This window comes from Numenius arquata, chromosome 3 (assembly GCF_964106895.1).
Source record: "Numenius arquata chromosome 3, bNumArq3.hap1.1, whole genome shotgun sequence".
Lineage (NCBI taxonomy): Eukaryota > Metazoa > Chordata > Aves > Charadriiformes > Scolopacidae > Numenius > Numenius arquata.
In genome coordinates this window covers 13,398,474-13,418,740 of record NC_133578.1, presented here as the reverse complement: position 1 = coordinate 13,418,740, position 20,267 = coordinate 13,398,474, and the positions used below count along the sequence as shown (strand labels likewise).

General features: G+C 41.0%; 1 protein-coding gene across 1 annotated transcript; it reads right to left on the bottom strand.

Annotated features, from left to right (window-relative positions):
* Positions 1–900: 900 nt before the first annotated feature.
* On the bottom strand, positions 901–20,022 carry IQCB1 (IQ motif containing B1). Its single transcript, XM_074145238.1, has 14 exons — positions 19,926–20,022; positions 19,235–19,528; positions 18,263–18,425; positions 16,459–16,588; positions 14,129–14,222; positions 12,972–13,071; positions 12,428–12,600; positions 9,681–9,793; positions 8,486–8,595; positions 4,092–4,234; positions 3,513–3,661; positions 2,919–3,047; positions 2,381–2,537; positions 901–1,302 (listed from the first exon to the last, which is right to left on the bottom strand). Exons 2-14 carry the CDS (start codon positions 19,350–19,352, stop codon positions 1,073–1,075), a joined length of 1,809 nt encoding a protein of 602 aa, XP_074001339.1. The 5' UTR covers positions 19,353–19,528; positions 19,926–20,022; the 3' UTR covers positions 901–1,072.
* Positions 20,023–20,267: the final 245 nt, after the last annotated feature.

Genomic DNA, 20,267 nt, shown 5'->3' with positions numbered 1-20,267 from the left:
CTTAACATGAGCCAGCAGTGTGCCCAGGCAGCCAAGAAGGCCAACGGCATCCTGGCCTGTATCAGGACTAGCGTGGCCAGCAGGAGCAGGGAAGTCATCGTGCCTCTGTACTCGGCACTGGTGAGGCCTCACCTCGAGTACTGTGTTCAGTTTTGGGCCCCTCACTACAGGAAAGACATTGAAGTGCTGGAGCGTGTCCAGAGGAGAGCCACCAAGCTGGTGAGGGGTCTGGAGAACAAGTCCTATGAGGAGAGGCTGAGGGAACTGGGCATGTTTAGTTTGGAGAAGAGGAGGCTGAGGGGAGACCTCATTGCCCTCTACAACTACCTGAAAGGAAACTGTAGAGAGGCGGGGGTTGGCCTCTTCTCCCAAGGGAATAACGACAGGACCAGAGGAAATGGTCTGAAGTTGCGGCAGGGGAGGTTTAGATTAGATATTAGGAAGAATTACTTTACTGAGAGAGTGGTCAAGCACTGGAACAGCCTGCCCAGGGAGGTGGTGGAGTCACCATCCCTGGAGGTATTTAAGAAACGTGTAGACGTGGCTCTTCAGGGCATGCTCTAGTGCCCGGGATTGTTGGTTTGTGGTGGGGTGTTGTGTGTGGGGTTTAGTTGATGGATGCTGCTTGCTTTTTTTTTTTTTTTTTTTTTTTTTTTTTTTTTTTTTTTTGGGGGGGTGTTGTTGTTTGTTTGGTTTTGTGTTGTGTTTTTTTGTTTGTTTGTGTGTTTTTGTGGTTTTTTTTTTTTTTTTTTTTTTTTTATGTGGTTGGACTCGATGATCTCAAAGGTCCCTTCCAACCACTAAGATTCTGTGATTCTGTGATTCTGTGAAATATCCTCATTTACAACTACAGTATTTAAATCCTATTTACAACACCACAATCAATAGGATCTAACCATTCATGTACAGGAAGAGATTTTTAATAAGTAAAATGCACTGAAGTAAGGCTTTGGTTTTTTTCAATGCTTTTTGTCTTAAAATTCAAGTGTTTTCCTTCCTTAAAAACACATACAAGTGAATACATAGTGCAAGATATAAGTCTGGTTGAGTGAGAAATTCTTCTGCCTGTTACCTAACAGGATTTCCTTCCACCAATAAACAGAGTTCCCAGTTCTGCATTTAGGGCATCATCAGGAATGACATCATCCTCCACAAATTCATCTCCAAGCTTCTTCCACCATGGCCAGCGAGTGTATTTCAGCATAGTGTTGTGGGATTGTCTTGCCTTAGTAGCTACAGGGACTGATCGACTCATAAAGACATCAAGATCTTTTCCTGTGGTCTCTGCTAACCCTGGAGCATCTGTCAAAACAAGGAGAATTGTTTCCTGTATTTTGCTTGCAGTTGTATGAGTATTTCAAACAAAAAGAAAAGGATCACTACCCTCCCACTTCCCACTGTCCTTTCCCTACACTGGCATTATAATTTTATAAATAAATTTAAATAAACCTGACTGGACAAGCAATCCAAATTAAGGCTAACCTGAAAAAATAAACACATAATGGGGGACGGAGAAGAAGGGGGGAAAGCAGGACTACTTAATTCAGGTGCAGTGGTGGCATCCACTAAAATGACTTCTTGTGAAACTATGATCTAAGAGAAAGAGGAGCTGCTGGTCGCTCCTCCTGGATCAGGGCTCCTTGCGCAGGGTGACATCAGTGGAGTGTTTCCAGGGATCGTGCAGCAGCACTGTGTATTCCCTGCCTGGGGGACCCAGCACAGTGCGAGTGCCTGTCACTGATTTGCCTGTTCAGGGAGCAAAGAGCTGCAGTGACACACCACGTGACAGACTAAATAATGGAATTCAGTAACTTGCTGAATTTTGTCCAGCTTGGGTGCTCTCTGGTGGCTGCAGTTTGCTATTCTCGCTCTTTCACTCCAGGCTACTTGTCTGGAATTAAGACAGCACAAGAGTGAATTCCATTTCAAATAAAGCCAGGCCAGAGAAAATGAAAACATGACTCAGAATTCATAACTCAATGATTTCCCTCTTTATCTGGAAGAGGTGAGACCACTTCAACCAGTGGCTGGCTTACAACACGAGAAAACAGAACAAAATGAAATGAGTAAGAGGTTGTGCAAGATCCCCTTCTTACAAATTTTAATGCCTTTTACAGGACTATTGCTTTTCTTGTGAACATATCAGAGAGACTTTTAGCAGAAGAATAAGATGCTCCTTGAAAAGCAGGTGTGTATATGTAACCTATAGCAACACTTGGATAATCTCTAACAAAGCCTGAATCTCAAGATAAGGCAGATGGCAAAGGAAGAAAGATATTTCAGTTTTGAAATGAGGTTTTACCACTGTTCCCTCTAATTTTCTCTCTAAATTAGTTTAATCCAAACGGTAATCAAAACTATGACCAGAGCAGTCACATACTCATTAGCAGCTCCACATCGGTGTTGACCTGAGCCAGTAACGTCTCTCTCCGCTGCGCTGCTCTCTGATCCAGTCTGCTCCTCAACAGGAACTGTGCCAGCTTTTCCTGGGCCTGCGTATGCAATTCTTTACTCATTTCTTCTGACATTTGGGAAGCCTGGAGGGAAATAACAGTTTGTTACAATTAGGAGCTGGTTATTTTAAATCTTTTGGGGGCAGAATGATGTCCAAACAAGGAATGCAAATGCTGTTCTTAATTGTTAACTTAACAATTTTGCTTCCTGTGCAGCTCTCTCCAAAGCTATCCATCATCAAGTATATAAATTTTCCGATTACAGTTCGCTTTGACCTTTTTTTATTAGATTAATGGTTAAAATCCCCAATATTCTAGTGGCTTGCTGTCAAACAAGCAGGGTTAATAGATGCATACCTCACATGGATTATCTTGATCAGAATTTATGAAGCTGAATATATTTCATCCCTACAGTATTTTATGTTACATCATTAATGCGAATTATGAAATGACTAAGAAACAGACCGGATGCAATTTGATGTAGTCATCCACCTTCTGCTGCAAGGCTAGTCTCTGCTCATCAGTCAGTCCCTTGGGATCTTTCCAAGGAGAGAGAGGTCTCCTCCTCCTTCGTTTTTCCAAGAATTTACAAGCCTTTGTAAAGAACATAGGAGAATATGACAATCACAGACAGGAAGTTTGTCTTCTTGCTTTGTTTGTAATCAATCAGTGAAAGAAAAACATTTCAGCACTGCATCTGTTAAAGCGTAAATTTAGCTATGATGCTGAAAAGACAACATACAACGGTCAGCATGAATACTAAATCATAAATAAGAACACTCATAATAAATTACTGACTCATCTGTAGTGTGGTGAAATTCCAACCTTAGGTTTCAAAGTGGCAGCTCTTATATTTTAGTTGCAAGACTGCATAAGATTTTGTAACATATGCAAGGTTTAACCCATCTAAACAACTTGTGGCTCTGGACTATCATCCTCCAAATAACTTTTTAATAAATTATGGCCACATCAACAGTAAGAGAATAAACAGAGCTTTTTGAGGCATTGCAATAATCCACTCAGTCCTACCTACTGTCAGAACAAAGTATATATACTTACTGCTCTCTGAATGACAACAGCCGCTTTATACTCCTTAAGTGATTGTCTCTGTTGATGAAAATTTCTTCTTGCTCTATACCCTCTCCAGAATCTCTGGATAGTTAATGCTGATTTCCCCTCCATTTCCTCCATGTACTTATTTACCTGACCTACAAATGTAACAAAAATTCAGTTATAAGACTGTGGGTTGGGATCTCTTACCAATTTTCTTTTGAACTACTACTCCTCAAACTAGACAGTACCAAAAAAGCTGGAGTGCTATCAGTTAAAAACCCCTCTTTGTACAAGGTCCGCTAGCTGTGGGCCAGGTCTCAGAACCTTACAGCTGCAGTGGAACTTTGTAACACAAGAAAATTGGATTTCCCTTTCACCCGTGCCATTTTGAAGGCAGCAGATCTTGATCAGTAGTTACTGAGTCCTTGTAGAATTAGCATGTTCTCTGTCAGATAATTGGGTCAGAAGAGACAGTAAGACTAAAGTGCAAACAGACACACAAGATTAAGAAATATATTTCAGGAAACTGTTCTTAAGGAGACCCAGACAGTTTAATCTTCTGATATAGTATAATATATATCATACTGGGATGGATTATTTCCAGTAAGGCCAGCTGTCGTTCATGGAAGAGTCTCATGGCCCTCTGTCTCTGAAGTTGCATTTGCAGTTTTAAAGCCTCATCTTCCTTCTGTTTTTTTAAGTGCTGCAGCTCCTGTTCCCGCTTAGCTCTGCAATATACAAATACATTAACAATTAGCTTAAACTGTACATTTCTTAAAAGCATCTCTTGTTTTCTTTGTGTTAAATGGTCCAGCATCGAGGGAGGAAATCCACAAAATAATGTGCCATCCCAGCTGTTGGCTGCAGGACCACACCGAGCAACGAAAAATCACCTGAAAGCTAACAAATCACCACACTATCTATAGCCAGGAAAAAATCTGAGCCAGTCACTCAATCTGGTATCCAATCAAAGGATAAAGTTCTAAGGACTCTGAAGGGAACAATGCTCCATGTGGGACATTCATAGCCAGTATGAACTAGAACAACAACTTTGATTCCATCATCTGGGGAAGAGGTAAAGCAACACTAGTCATCTGCTCCAGTACGCACCTTTTCCAGTGCATCCATCAAGCGTGGCACCTGCTTTCCATAATACATGCTATTATTTTTGGACTGACTGCAAGAGTAGATCAGAATGTTGGCTGTTCAGGCTCACTTCTTAAATTTGGAGGGATTTTTTTTGCTCCAGGAAATACAGACTGACACGTTTTCTCCATCAACTTTGTTAACAGAACACTAGGAAAGAATTTTCTTGCAAACTCTTCTTGATCTGTACTGGTTGTTGTAATTTGATGTTAGGATGTTGCCCCACTGTGCTTGGCATTGGAAAAGCCCCAGCAGACGTTTCACAGATGAGACAACTGAAAACTCTGTAACTGGCCCCAGAAGAGTTTAAGCTAATAATAGCCTGTAAATAAATTATATATATACTAGCATATTAATATAGAGACTAATATTTTAATACTAAATATACTGATGTACTGATACTAATAGTTACTGAGACCACTTTGACATGGTCTCAGTGAAGCATGAGGAGCTGTGAGCTAGGACTCCCCTCCCTTCACTACCCCTTCTTGTCCCAATGGACCTGACCCCATTAGCAGCTTAACGCTTGAGACTTTACAATGAGGTCATGATGTGACTCCTCCTCTTCTCCTATTGCAGCAAAATCACTTGCCCGCTCAGGACCTGAGTACCCCACTGGACCCACAGCCCTGAGCATTTCTCTAGCACTTTTCCAAGCACAATGAAAGGAGCACCCTAAGTACTAGGAAAGAGAACAAACGGACAGAGCTGAGGGATAAGGGGTGCCAGAAAGGGGAAAAAAAAGGCCATAGATTAGAACTAACGTCCAGCAATTTTGGTATCGCTACATGTCACATACCTTTAGATTCGCAGTACTATTGAGTTATTTGTGTGTTTCCCATCGTTAGTATAAATTTACTTGTATTTTTTCTACCAACCATACTTTCTCCTCAGTTTCTGTAACTGGGTGGGGAAAGATGGGATGGAAGCTACTGTGTGAAAGAGATGCTCTGGATTTAACGATCTGGCCCTAACTGATAAACAGCCTCCACCATGATCTGAGAGATCATAATCCTTTTACGACAGTAATGCAGACTTGATGCATGCCCACACATCTACCTACAGAGACAGATCATAGTATATCTGATTATATCAGAAGAGACTCAAGGAAACCAGAGGTCTTCAGCCCACACATTTCTGCAAATTAGAGCTGTAAATCTTTGCATTTTTAATCCAGGCAGGCACATATTATACTTCTAAGTGGAACAATGTCACAGGATCAAACAGGACTTTTGATGACATTTTCTTGATAAAACTATTAATAGTTTTCCCTAGAAATTTTTATCAGCTCTATTAGGTGGAAAACTACAAGTATGTTGCATGAACTTCTCAGATGTGCATCTGTGAAACTACCAATAGTCTCCGTCAGGTATTTAAATGTTTTTTTGATACTGATTCTTTCCCATGTAGCCTGCAAAACACACGTTCTTCTTCAGTCTCAGTTCCTCCTAATGATAAGACCTATTTGTTTGCAGAAGACCACACTGCGACAGGGAAATGCCTCTGAACAGAAGCAAAAAGAGATACAGAGTGAGATCCAAGCTTCCTTCAGCAGTTTATGGCACAGATCAGCCTCCTGCTGATCATCTCTTTATATATATATATAAAATGGTTTGATTTTTGAGGCATGACTAATACAAATTATTGCCATTGCAACAGTTCTACAATTAGCTATATAAAAGCAAACTAACTTCAAGGAGAAATTACAGGCCTACATATTCACTGAGCAGACATTTCTGAAACAAGGGTTTCAGAAGTTTATAACTTGCAGAGTTGAAGATCTTCCACTGCAGCTGCAGGTGAGCCAAGTTTGGAGTTTCAACCTCAGCAGTATTTAACCACACTTGTTCTAAAATAAATCTGTGAATATAACCAAACCCTGACTGTTAAAAATTAAAAAGTCCTCTTGAAATCTTTTCTAAAGCCATGCTTACAGTATTCCAAACACGATAATTCAGCCTAACACTAACTGCAGCTTTGACTTAGACCGAAAAGAAAACAACACTGGAGCTGTACAGCTACTGTATTTACTCAGTACATTGGGACTGACTGAGCCATGAACACACAACTCTGAGGACGTTAATACATTTCCATTCCTCTCAATATTAAACAAACACATTCAAAAATCCTTTTAAATGACTCAAGAACTACTCAAGAGGCACGTACTAATGCTTACAGTACTGAAAATATGACACAAAAAAGTCAAGTGGCTTGTTGATCGCCGATAGCCTCGCCACCCTTTCCCTTCTGCTTCACCACGTTATGCTTTGCCCATCATCCAAGTTTTCTGGGCTACGACTTTGGCTTGCAAAGTGCCTGACAAGGGCAGGAATATTGGCTCAAAGTGTATGGTGGAGTAAAAAGGAGTGCCAAGGATGTCATTCTTGGTGTTTTAGTACAAAAGCTGGAGTGGCTAGTGGCCCTCTATGGACACAGTGCCCCTGCAAATCTTCCAGAATTTAAAGATTACACCCTAAATAGTCCGATATTTTCTTAATGCAGTCAGGCTACAAATCATAACTGTCTACTTTCTAATGCCTTAATCATAATGCAATGTGATTTAACTAATTGATTTCTAAGGCCTAATTTTGACATGGTAATGCTCAACAGGTACAAAAAAAAAGGTTGAAGAAACCTGCTGCAGAGTCTGAACTTCATTTAGATCCTTTATCCTATGTTAAATTCACATCAAATTTCTCAAAAGCCTAACATGTGCTAACATTACTGCTGAAGTCCTACTTCAAGTAAGACAAGCATTATTTACGTAGCTCCATTCTTCTGTGGGGCTCCAAGTCAGAGGATACTATTTCTAGGTCATTGAAGCGAGTCCAGTTCTGAGAGTCAAAGATTTCAAATATTAATGAAGAACAACGTCTTGCAAGCACTACACGGAGCAAGCACTAGGGGCCTTGGTTTCTGCAGCACTTCGGCACAGCAGATTGGAAACTCCAGGACAGCTCTACATTCAGTTTACTGTGAAATTTTGCATCAAGTTAACTGTGAACCAGTAAACTATTCTACCACCAGTACATCACCCTCTAGAGCTATTTGGTGCAATCCCATGCTACAGTGTACCACACTTTTAGTGTTTCATATGCCATAATTTTTTTATACAGAAAACATATAGAAGCATCATAAAAGTAATTTTTTTCACAGAGAAGTTTGGCAGCTGGGAAAGGGACAGTTGGAGCTTTTGGCACCAGAAGTGGCAGTTTGGTACTGCTGGAAAAGCACATTGTTTGGATGTTTCTGCTACGAGCATCTGTAGTGAAACAGCTTGTATTGCTATTACATTACCTTTATGTTAGAGAAGTAACAGCTGACTGGAAAAAAGCATCTTCAAGATGAAGGAACTCTTGGTCAGCCCAAACTTACAACCTGGGACATGGGAACAAATCCTCAGGGAAGCTATTTCCAGGAAGGACAGGAAGTGAATGGGAAGAGGCAGCATAGGTTTATCACAGACAAATCATATTTGACCAGCCTGATTGCTTTCTGTGATGAGATGACTGACTCTGTGGACGAGGGGAGAGGAGTGGACATCATTTTCCTTGACTTTATCAAGACTGTCATCACAGTCTGCCATGCAGGGCAGGGCTGACACGCAGAGGAACCTCCACAAACACAGACAATTGGTCAACAGAAACCACATGAAGTTCAAATAGGAAGTTCTACTACACCTGGTACAAATTAACCTCATGAACCAGGACAGCCTGGGCACTGATACCTGGACAAGAGCTCCAATGACTCTGTGAACTGAGAAAAACCAAGACAAACCAAACCACCTTACTGGATTCTTCTCTTTAGTGCTTTTTCAAAGCCATGCTGTTTACCTGAAGCTTCTCTGTAAAGCGGTCACTGCTTGGGGTAGTTTTTTCAGCCTTTTCCTTGTCTGAAATCCCCTCCACGTAGCCTGGATTATACAAGCTGCTTGATGCTGCCTCTGAAATTAATAAAGCAGTTGGTAGAATATTTTCTCTGGATATAAAACCATTTTATTACTGCTTGCATATTTGGAACAATCTCAACATTTGCAAAAAAACCCATCAGTTTTCAAATGCATCAATATTCAGTACTTGTAACTGCTTGGGGAATTTAAGGTCCTATAAGACGATTATTATCATGACACCTGTACTTGCTCCAAAGGCAGCTATTCTGATCATCTGGATTGATGCTCTCTGTGCTAAACAAATGAATCTACAGCAAAAATATATATTATCTGCATCAATCCATGTTAGAAATTTGTATTTAAAACACCTGAAGCACTTGATATTTCAAATGGTGATTCAGTCAAAATACCTACACTAGCGAGGACAGAAAGACAAGTCTGGAGAATTAGCAGCAGGAAAAATGTTACATTTGCAGTATGATCAGAAGTCACTGAAATGCAACAAACATGAAAAAAAAAATCTATTCTAGTCTTAAATGGATTTTTTTTTTTAAACCCAACACTAAACACCCTGCTCTGTTGAAGATGAAAGCAGGTCTCTATAAACATAACTCTGATTTCCTTTAAAGTAGTGTCTTTGAGAAGCCTGAATGTAAAATTTTAACAAGTTCATAAAACACACATCGTCTCTTTTATTGGGAACATAGCCCAGAAAGTGTCCTTGCTGAACATTTTCTCTGTATGACTTAATTCTATGTGAATGCTGCCTAGAGTTCAGAGATCTAAATTTGTAACGTTGATGTGAGAAAAGCAGATACAGTTATTTTTGTTTTATAGTTAGCAAAACTAAATTAATTTTTCCCCCACTATGGTTGTATAGAAATCTATGGTGAATCTGTTACAAAGTCAATCTCTCGAGTCACAGTCCCGTACCTTAATCACAGGACAATTACCTTGATGTTTTCAAAAATGAAGGGAAAAAAAATGAATAAATAGAAAATTTAAAAATCCATTAATATAGTGAAAAAATAACACAGGCTTTGAAAAGCGTTAAAGTGACAGAGTAAATCCATTCTAAACATATATAAATCACATGTAACTAGGATTTCACATACAAAAGTCTCATTAAACTTCAGCACCTGCATTTCTCCTTTTCCACTGGATTGTTCCAAGTCCAGCAGGTCCAAGAGCTGACTGAGATCCCTGTCAAATCCTTTGCCAGTCCACTGTTTACTTAAAAGCCCTTTTAATCCTAAGAGAGAGAGAAGCAGCACTTGATACCGCTAAGGTGAATTTTTCTTTTCAGGATTTCAAACTAACAATTTTAAAGTCAAAAAATCAAATCTGATTCTATGTGCAAAGGAACACTAGAGCTGAACACCATCAGTCATCTTTGAGTTTCAATGCAGAACATTACCAATGAATATCCGGTCCTCCAACCATCACAGAGAATTATTATACAGTGATTGCAATTTCGTATGTCCAAGTCACTGTCTGTTGTGTCTACATAACTGGCAGTTAAATTATTAATGTACTTGCAGTGTCTTATCAGTAAGTCATTGAAAGGTACTACAAGGATGTAAAGCACCATGCAAGTGCTAGGTTTTATTAACACACATTTCACATTTTTCATAATAAAATTTATTTATTTATAACTGGAATCCTTTGATGTCTTATCTGTATAGCATATTCTAACTGCAAGTACGTGTTCATCCAATCCCTGAGACAAAACAACTTTTTAGGTTCACAGTAGCTAAAAAGCACACTTCTGCTTCCCCTGCACCACACACATGCTTGCTGTGCTGCGCACAGGGCACGAGTAGACAGTAACATGCTTTTTAGCTTTGTATCAGACAAATCCCAGAGTTTTGGGAGTTCTGCAGGGAGTTGGAGGGAAAAGGAAGGAGAGCAGGAGGTAGACAGGTGATTGGATAGCCTCCTGAAAAACTGCAGGTTCGGGTTAACTTCCATTTTCAAATCATTGTCCATAAGCATATTCATACACAGCAACTCCAACACTCTTATATACTCTTACAGGATCTGGATGTGGACCACAAAGTCCTTCATGCAAACAGAAATGGCACCTCTGTTCTGCCACACATGCACCATTTTGGAATGACGATGACAGTTACACACTTCAGGAGAGACAGGTGAGACTCCAAATGGAGTCAGTGGATGCCCTACCGTTGCCTGAGCTCTGCAAAACCACGTAGCCTGGTGACGCAAGGCAGGTTCCTCACAGAAGTCCTGTGGCCCTGACGCACCCACTTGCCAGTTTCTGCACAGATTACACAACCGTATGCACCTTTCAGCTACTGACAGGGAGCGCCTCGCGTGTGTCTCTCAGAGGTATCAACCCATGCAGACAAAAAGCCCAGGCCCTCTGGCAAACCTGGTGTAAAGACTGGGCTAGTCTTGGAGATGTGAGGTTCAGGTGATGTCCTCACCGCCGGCAGGCTGCCTTTACTGACAGAAAGCTTAGGCTGAAGTACCTCCCACTGGCAACGGCTCTGAGCTACTGTGAAGCCAAGTTACTTCAATGAGATGGCCAGATGGTGGAAACCCTGTAATGCTTGCTTTCTTGCTGCTGTTCCTTGAGCTATCTAAAGGATTCCAAAGCCTGAGTGAAAACTAACATAAGGACTCTAACTTTAAAAAAAAACGTAGAGGAAAAAAAGTGATTTTTTTTTTCTTAGTGGAAATAGGAAACGTGTGCAGAAGAGAGATTAAGAGTCTCTAAATAACTGGGCATATTGTGATTCTAGAGCAAAATAAAGTATAATCCTTTAATGGAGACTTGCACCTCTTCAGACAAGCCAGCACTCTACAGCTGGGATGATCAGACCATCACAGCAGCTCCACAAGAATCTGCAATGTGACATCAGCCTTAGGTACGTTATACTTAATTTCATACCAAAAGGAAGCCCTCCTCTCTCAATTCTGTAGGCAAAAGGGTGGCAAAGCTGCCCATCTGGTCCCAAAATTCATCTGGCTGGCACTGCCTAATAAGCAGTCAGCACAAGTGTTGCAAAAAGGGAATTGGACCTTTTTGTCTTGCGTACCCACTTCTTACTGTCCTTGTACCCAAAGGACTGAGGCTGCTCACAAGTAGTTTTGACCATCAGTAACATCCGGAATATAAAAGATCTGGCAAACGTCAAAGCCTCTTTCTTAGTCTCTGTGGGCATGACAGAGGACAAAGGGGTTTCCTGGAGCTCCCTGCTAGGCTAGAGACAGAAACATTAAATGGGACATCTCATTAAATAATGAATAACAGAGCAAATTATATGCATACTCAGCCTCCTCATCTAAAAGCATCAAGAAAAAACGATAAAGTCATTTCATGAATTTTTGGAAAGAGTTCATTCCAATGACTTGGATAGCAAAAGACAGAGAGCAGCACCCATCAGATAAGGAGACCTGGAACAGCCAGGGTCAGAACTTGGCTTTAAGTAAAACTTTCCTGCTTCTGGACTAGGGAGCCTTAGCACACTGGCAGATGTCTGACACACAGACAGCACAGGCACCCTGCCACTAGGATCCCTCAATAGCCAACCTGCACAGGAAAAAAGATGCAAAACATCACACAGAAAGAAGTAAAGCCCATCAGGTTGGAAGTGACAAACAACAGCTTTAAGAGACAAGTTGCCACATGCAGAGTCCTCAAGACAGAGAAGAAAATCAATCTAGGAAACAAGAGGTGCAGCACCTTAAACTACAATGAAAATGAACAGAAGAGAAGAAAAAAAACCCACCCAACAACACAGCACTGAAGTTTTCATCTGTTTTGGATAGTTATTGAACAGAGATGGGAAACCTCCACCTTTGTATTTTTACAGTGAATGTAAGAGGAGGCTGAGTGCAGGTCCCATGTGTGCTTACCAACCTTTGTAGCGAGCTCTGAGCAACTTCACAAGCTGCTTGCAACATTTTGCCACCAACAACAGCGGTTTTGTAGCAGCATTTCCTATGACAGGATTGGAGGTAGATGAAAGCTTATAAACAAGTTCATCCAAAACAGAATGAAGGGTCTCTTCATCAACCTGGAGCAAGACAGAACTTTAAAAAGAAGGAAAAAAAAAAAAAAAGAGATGGGGGGGACACACAGAATTAAAGTGTTAATTACAAACTATGAGCTTTCTAACAGTGACTTATTTTTAGATATGTCAGGCATTCAGCAAACCAACATACCCAGCTAGCTGGACCAGCAATCTGATCCAGACAGTGCAACTGTTTCAACCGTTTCCCATTCCCTCAATTTAACAACAAGATAAAGAAAAGAGCTATTTTTTCTATTTCTACAACAAAGACTAGGTAAAAAAAACCCACAACAATTCTTGTATAAGAAAAAGCTCTATTTTACCAAACAGCAATGACATCAAGTTTTAAATTTAAAATTCAGAAAAATCAATGACATGAAAACAACTAACCTATTGACCCTCAAAATATTGTGTAAAACAGACATCATTATAATTGCTGTTTCAACATCATCCGTTATTAACAACTGCAGGAAGTGATCATTTTGCAGTACTGCGAAGAAACAAAAACAAGCAAACAAGAAATCACACAATCGGAACCAGACTTGAAAATACCATAAAACAAGTAAAATTCATTATGAAACATATGCCACAGCAAGTAAAACCAGATACTGTTTCTGGAACAAACTCCTCCTTTTATAATTTTTACACTGAAACTTACTGGAATAAGTAAACTACTTCAACATCCAAAAAACAAGTTGAGCCCTGTTTTTTCTGCCTTTGGATATCCCTCAGGCACTGGTGTTGCAATGAAATAAAAGCTTTAAAACCTTTTATGTTACACTAGTACCAGTTTCTTATTACAACAGTGGAATTATCACTGGGGCAACAATATCCAGAGAAGGTAAGGACTTCAACCTTGACAGTTTGTTACACCAGGTTTATTTAATGCAAGTCCACTGATGTCATTAAAGCACCATTTTGTATCACTATCTACATATTTAGTAATTTTTCTGACCGTGTGTGTTTTTAGTTACATGTCTTATGATCCTTAGGTTTTTGTTCTATATTAGAAACAAAACCAAACCGTGCTTTTTAAAATCAGTGTGATTAACACTGGTTTAATTGAAAGCTTATTTTGGTCTGAAGCGTACAGTGAAGTTTGTTAGATACTTGTAAAATTCCCTGGCAGGGCAACAACTTCAGAAATCTGTTTTCAAGTCTATCCACTTTTCAGGGGCGGCAATGTACTCTGATCAAGTTTCTGCGTACGTTAATCACACACAAGTGAAAAGATCAACTGTATCTTATCAGAAAAAAAAAAAAATCTGATTTTTTTAAGGTATAGAATTACAAAGGGGAATAACAGGAAAACACTTCTAATGTTTGTCTTGGAAAGACTAGAAGGGGAACTCTTTAGTATTTCTCTTTAGTGGATCATTTTCATTTTAGCTATTGCTGTTTCTGTTGAGCGGACTACTTTAAGAAATTGATTTAACATCTACTCTAGTGTAGAAGACTACGTGGAGATTATTTTGAGAGTGATTCTTGATACCTGTAGTTGCTGTAAATAAATTTTCAGTTGTTTTATGGGTTTACTTTTCTCTTACCACACACTGCTAGTTGAATATGCCCACCGAACAGCCAGCAGATGGCATCAGTTACTGTTTGGAACCAGCGTAAAAAATCTTGTTTTTCTTCATCCTAAGGAAAAAAAATAAATAAATAGGTAAAAGCATGTGTATGTATCTTCACTGAGGACTTTAGCTTGATGTAGTGGGAAGGTTTGTATGTTTCAGGGATTTGGAGCCCAAAATGCCACGAAATTCCCAGATTAGTTTGGTGAAACTGTAGGAACCGGTCAAAAAAAGTAAGTTGCGAGTCCTTCAAGGCCAGAGATCAATCAAGAAAAATCTAAACATACTCAAAAAGCACCCATTCCTGAAAACATCATAACAGGGAGAGAGAAGTCTTGTTTACTCCTTAAAAAAATATTTTATAGCATACGAGGGCTAAGAAGACAAATAATAGCTCAGTACTAATGCATGATAGATTTAATCCACAGTGTGAAATATATTATTTAAGATTAAAGCACAGGGGAAAAAAAGGGTCCAAAGTGGCCAAGGACACAGTAAAAATGGAAAAGGTTCCTTAAAACCAGCATGCTTCAGAAGCACCTCCTAGTTGGAGGTCTGGGAGCAAACACCAAACCAGTATTAAGCTGAAGTTTGATGAGTTTGCCAAACAGACTATGTTATGTGCTTGCCTGTGATAACACTGGAGTGGAAAAAATGACCAGGTAGAATCCAGGTTTTAACATGTGAACACACATACAGAAGCACAGTCTAGAGTCTGAATTCCAGGTGTGAACCACAGGCCACTGGAAATCTCAAATCGTAGTGTGTGGCAGCAAAGGGCCTTTTGATAGTACTACATTGCTGACAAATGTTGTTATAAAGCACTTGGCCTGATATCTCCCACATTAATTGAGCCTCCACAAATGACACTCTGCAAAGTCTATTCCTAGACCCCTGCTGTAAGTTCCAGCCGTCAGTCACGGTTTAACTTTGTATTTGGTTCTTTACTGACAATGAGAGATACAAAATCACAGTAATAAGTTAAGCTGTAATATTATCTGTTCTGTGTTTTGGCAATACGTCAAGTTTCTGAAAGCTATTTCAGTACTTCCCTTCACTTCAAAGACTTCTACAAAAAGCAAATGAGGGCAGAATAAACTACAAATCTGACTGGGAGAGTGGGATTTCCAAAGTTCCACTGAGCAAGCACCAAGTCTGGGTGCCCAGTCACCTCTGAGACCACAAGGTTTAGAAGCCAAAGGACTAATTATAACGTAGCCTGCATTTGCATTCAAAAGAAATCTTTGCCCACAAGCATGACTCAAGTAGCATGTAGGCTGAGACATAATAAGAAAGTGTGGGGGAAATTACATGTTGCGGATAAGACTTGAGTCTCCTGGGATGTCATTCAGGAAGCTCCTTTCTTAAGCACTAAATGCACTTCCACAGTAGTGAAATAACAGAAAATACGTTACTTTACTAATACTTTCTGAGAATTGATTGCGTATGTGGTGGCCAGCACAAAACTCCATAGAAAAACTAAGTGCAAGAAGCCAGTGAGCCAAGAAATGAGATACTATGGGGAAACTATTTTAAAGATATTAAAAAGAAACTATCAGAATCCATGAGGTGGGTTATTTAAATTATTCATGGGTTTCGTTTGTTGGTTTTTTTTCATCTGATTCTGAAACTCAGAATGTTTCAAAAGCACAAGGGAACCTAGATGGGCAAACCCATTCTTCTCTGCAAAGAGGGAGAGAAATGTTCAAACTTAAAAATTCACAAAGCCTGCCTTTGGGGTTCCCAACGTGCAGGTTCAGAAGCAGTGAGCAGTTTTGGAAGTCTTTGCCAATTTCGTGGCAGAAATTGTATGGCAAAACAAACTTCACCAGATTTGATTTAAAATCTTAAGACTACCTAAACCTTTTTTGTAATGCTGAATAAAGCAGTGGGAACAGAGCCATTACAAAGACTGAACTAATTATATGCAAAGTTAAAAAGACACTACCGTGACTGGGATGCTGCCTTTTGTAAGGCACTTTTTTCTATCCTACTGCTCTAATTCTTCTATCCTGCTTATAATTGCAGTCCTTCCCCCTGCCTTTAAAACGTGTGAAAAGTAGTAGCCAAACTCTCTAAACTAACCTATGGTAACAAACCAGCTTCGGGCATGTAATGGTCCAAATGCACCACAATGACAGATTTCTCTTTCAAAGCTCCAGGGCGCAAGAAAAACTACTGTAATTTCTGGAAAACAAATGTTCATAGTACAGTGTCCCTAGAATAATACCTTACTTATACAACACATAACATTGGAAAGTTCGCAGAGGTTCTCTGCTCTTTTAGCTATGAAATTTAAATACCTTGATAGCTCGGATAAATCGTGCTTGCAAGCGTCTTCCCAAAAACAGCAGGCTGTCTATAGCTGAAGGAAGAAATTTCTTGTAAAATTCCTCAGGATCTTCTTTCACCTCTAGTCCTACACAACAATGACTGAAATGGAAAAAAAAAAAAAAAACAACCAAAACAAAACAAAAGAAAAAAAAAAAAAGCAACCTGAATAGTTGAAGGCCTGTTTGAACAGCTTAGAATGAATGTCACGTCATTGGAGAAGAAATGCTTCACTGGCATGGGACAATTCAACACTGAACAGCAGTTAACTGCTGTGACTGCCTCCAAGGTAGCTGCCTCAAAAGGAAGAGGAATCACTGACAGGCGGGACACAGCAAGTATATTACTACTTAATGCAGCATGGCTGAGTTTGAAACATATCTAAGGCACCTTCTCCTTTAGCTCCATAGGATCTGTTGAGGCTTGTTCCACATGCTAGGGAAGGGCTCTGATGGTCAAAAGGGAAAAACAAAAAGGCAAAACCTGATAAAGGAAGCCTGATGATGAGGGGGGTGCAGATCAGGAAACAAAAATACGTATAAAAAACCCCATAACTTACCACAAAACCTTCAGCAAATCTCTCAACAACTTTTCTCTAACTGAGGAATACACATGGGCTAGAAATCAGTTCTTCAGATCTCAGTTTCTTATTTTACTCACCACAAACACGTCGGTCATTTCTGGAAGACTTTTTACAAGAAACTGCATGTTTTACAACTGGGAAGCTTTTCGATTCTGTACTCCTCACTGATACTAGTGCAACAAAAGAGTCTTCCTAACTTTTTATGAATTTTGCTTTCTGACATCTTATCTAGGCTTTGTTAGCTTTTTGTGAATGCACACACGTAAAGCTTTGCTTAACAAAGCCCTTGGAAACCGAATTCTAGGCATGAAGCTGAGATTCATCGAGTTACAGAAGGACATTTTTATAGCTAAAATAAATTTCAGTTTTCTCTGCAAACTGAAATAGCTTATAGGAGATGATTTAAGTATCACACAACTCTGGTGATAAATCTTGCATCTCTTAGTGAAATTACTGGCATTAAAAATTCATACTGCAGATATGGCATAAATAAGAGATGGTTGCCTAATCGCTTCATGCCTTAGAATTCCGCTCCCTAGTTAAGCCAAAATCAAGCACAACTCGGGGAAAATTTAAAACGTATTATTTTTCCTGACATCAAAGATTGAGATGGCTTCACTGGGGATTTGAGTTTAAAGCCGTCTTATTTACTAGCTATGAATTAAACTTAATTATGCCATTCTCACAAGATCACTACATCAAGCTATCTAGTCTGTATGAACTGAGTCCTCTATTATGTTTAAAATTTAAATAGATATTTCAAATAGGTATATTAAATAGATATTTAAATGAGCCAAGCTGTGAGTCAATCAAGCTGAAGATTTTTGCAAGATGAAATCTAAGTACACAAACTTTTAAAAATAACTGCAATTCAAAATTAGCAATTACCGGGTAAGAACTGTGACACTGATGAGTACTGTTCACATGAAAAGGTAAAGCCAACACAAAAATTGTTCCCACCAAACAGTTTACCCAGCTCAATGAAACACAATGTGAATGAATTAAACAGGACCAATTAGGCTATGCCTGACCCCTCTGCTCTTGACTGCTCCCTGCACTTTAACCCTGGCCTTTCCTGAACAACAAGCCTTGTTCTGGATGGGAGCCAACGTATTACAGCTTGAAAAGAAAAAGAGCGAGATGAAAGGCCAGAAAGAAAACAAGCAGAAAACTTCTTAGCAATTTTTTTTAACCTTAGTATCTCTGCTAACTGGGCAGCAGTAGCCCAGCCTCCACGCAGTCGAGAGTGGTCTTGTCTAAGGACCAGCATGCAGTACTGAGTAAGACCATAACTGTATATATCTTGCTTAATTTTTTTGGATTCTTCACGTCCCAAGGAAGCAGTATTTAAAATTCCTGTGGGAAGAAAGCAGGAGAGACACAAAGAGGAGCATAAGATTCTGATGTGTAAGATTATTATTTTTTTTCTCTAAAACATCTGTACACAGAGCCAGGATTAAGGTAATTCTAAAAGTGCTAACAACAGCATAAAACATTTTGTCAGCATTTTTTACTCCCAAAGCTACAATCCATTTGTTAGATTACATAACAATTGGGAAAGATAGCTAAACTTAGGTTTCCATTTTCTTATTACACATTTACTAGCAAAACATACATTACCTGGGATATAGCCCATTTGTATGGATTTTCTAGGCCAGATAAAACCACAACCACTGTGAAACATATAGCTTCCTTATAATTACATCCCAATTTAGAACAGGACCTAACTTGTTTCTACGAACAGTGGCTATGTGGCAAAAGGAAAGACAGGGGGAGTCACACAGGAGCTTGCGATTGCATTTCCATTTGTAGACTTAAAAATCGAATGCTAACAACCGCTCCGGCTTTCCACCCAAAAGCACTGGGAGAAATGATGTGACCAAGTGTAATGTCCTTGCCCACGTCAGCAGGGGTCTTACAAACACAGTGACAGCTGAGAGGGAGAAAAGACTTCCTCTCCGTTTGCTCCCCAGCTCCTCCTCCTTATTGTTGCCAAGCCAAATGCCGCTCAATACCACTCTCAGGAAAAGCCATATTATCAACCTTACAGAGCTTCCAGCCCAACAGAAACACTCAGAAAAATCTTCTGTCTCTAAGGAGGCAGACGGAAGGAGTGTCCCCGCTTCAGTACCTCATCCTTTTATTTTAGAAATGGTATTAATTACCCTTTAACTTCAGAAGTAGCAGGGGGATGTCCTGTTCTCTGCTCTCAGTGACCTGAGCAGCTAAGGCCAGTACCCTGGGGTCCGCAGATGCCAGACTTGCACTGGGTGCGTTGGCCATTGGAAACAGAGAAGGCAAATCAATGGCAACACCATTGATTCAAGCCTCTTTCCCTCTGTAATTGTTTCGCTGCTGGTGTGGGGTCCTTAAGCCACAACTTCCATCAAACCTCCAGCTCCTGAACCATCAGCTGGAAGCTGACGCTCTGCTCTGTGCCTGGGGCTGCAGGTCTCCCCCTAAGGAAGGAAACAAACATGGATGAAGTTCCATCCATCCATCCACCCACCCACCCATCCACTCTCCCTCACATTGCGTCTCAAGGCTGCGGGCCTGGCTCTGCCGGCAGCACAGGGCTCCAGCAAGGCAGCCCGAGAGAGGCCCCACGGGGCGGGCAGCGTGAGAGGCCTCCCCGAGGGCCATCACCTGAACCACGGGCGGCGGGGATGGGGGAAGGGCCCGCCGAAGGGCGCTGCCCACCATCAGGCTGGAGAGGGACAGGTGCCCTCTCCCACCTCAGTGTCCCCCACTGCCCCCGATGCCACCGAGCCCCCGGCACCGAGGAACCCACTCACGGGGCCGTTGGGGCCGTTCTGAGGGGAAGCCCCTTCCCGCCCCACCCCCGACCTCTCTCACCGCCGCGCGGGGGCTGCCCCACTTCGGTGGGGGGTGTAGGGGGGGGATTGGAAGACCGAACCCGCCGGCTCTAACCCCACCGATCCCCCACACCCCCTCCCCTCCCCTCCCAGCTGTGTGGTCGCGGCCGCTCTCCACCAACCAGCTCTCTCCCCTGAAGGAGGCGGGTATTATTTGCATATCCGCGTGCGGGCTGGCGCCTCCGACTGCTTTCCACTCGTGGAAATTCACAGAAGGACGCCCGGCGGTCCAATCCGAGCCCCACCTTGCCCGTGACGTAGAAGGCTGAAGGGGAGGAGCTCCGCCGCCGCTGGCCAATGGGAGATGAGTGGGTGTGCCCGG

Bases quoted from the DNA above. Each gene is read 5' to 3' on its own strand.
- IQCB1 (XM_074145238.1), bottom strand. From the start codon at position 19,352: ATGGCCAACGCACCCAGTGCAAGTCTGGCATCTGCGGACCCCAGGGTA. The intron at 16,589-18,262 runs GTTAAAAAAAAT...TTTCCATTTCAG, and splicing joins CAGTTAGCAGAGATACTAAG to TCATTGTTGTGTAGGACTAG. The intron at 13,072-14,128 runs GTAAGAGAAAAG...GTTTCTTCGCAG, and splicing joins TATTCAACTAGCAGTGTGTG to TACTGCAAAATGATCACTTC.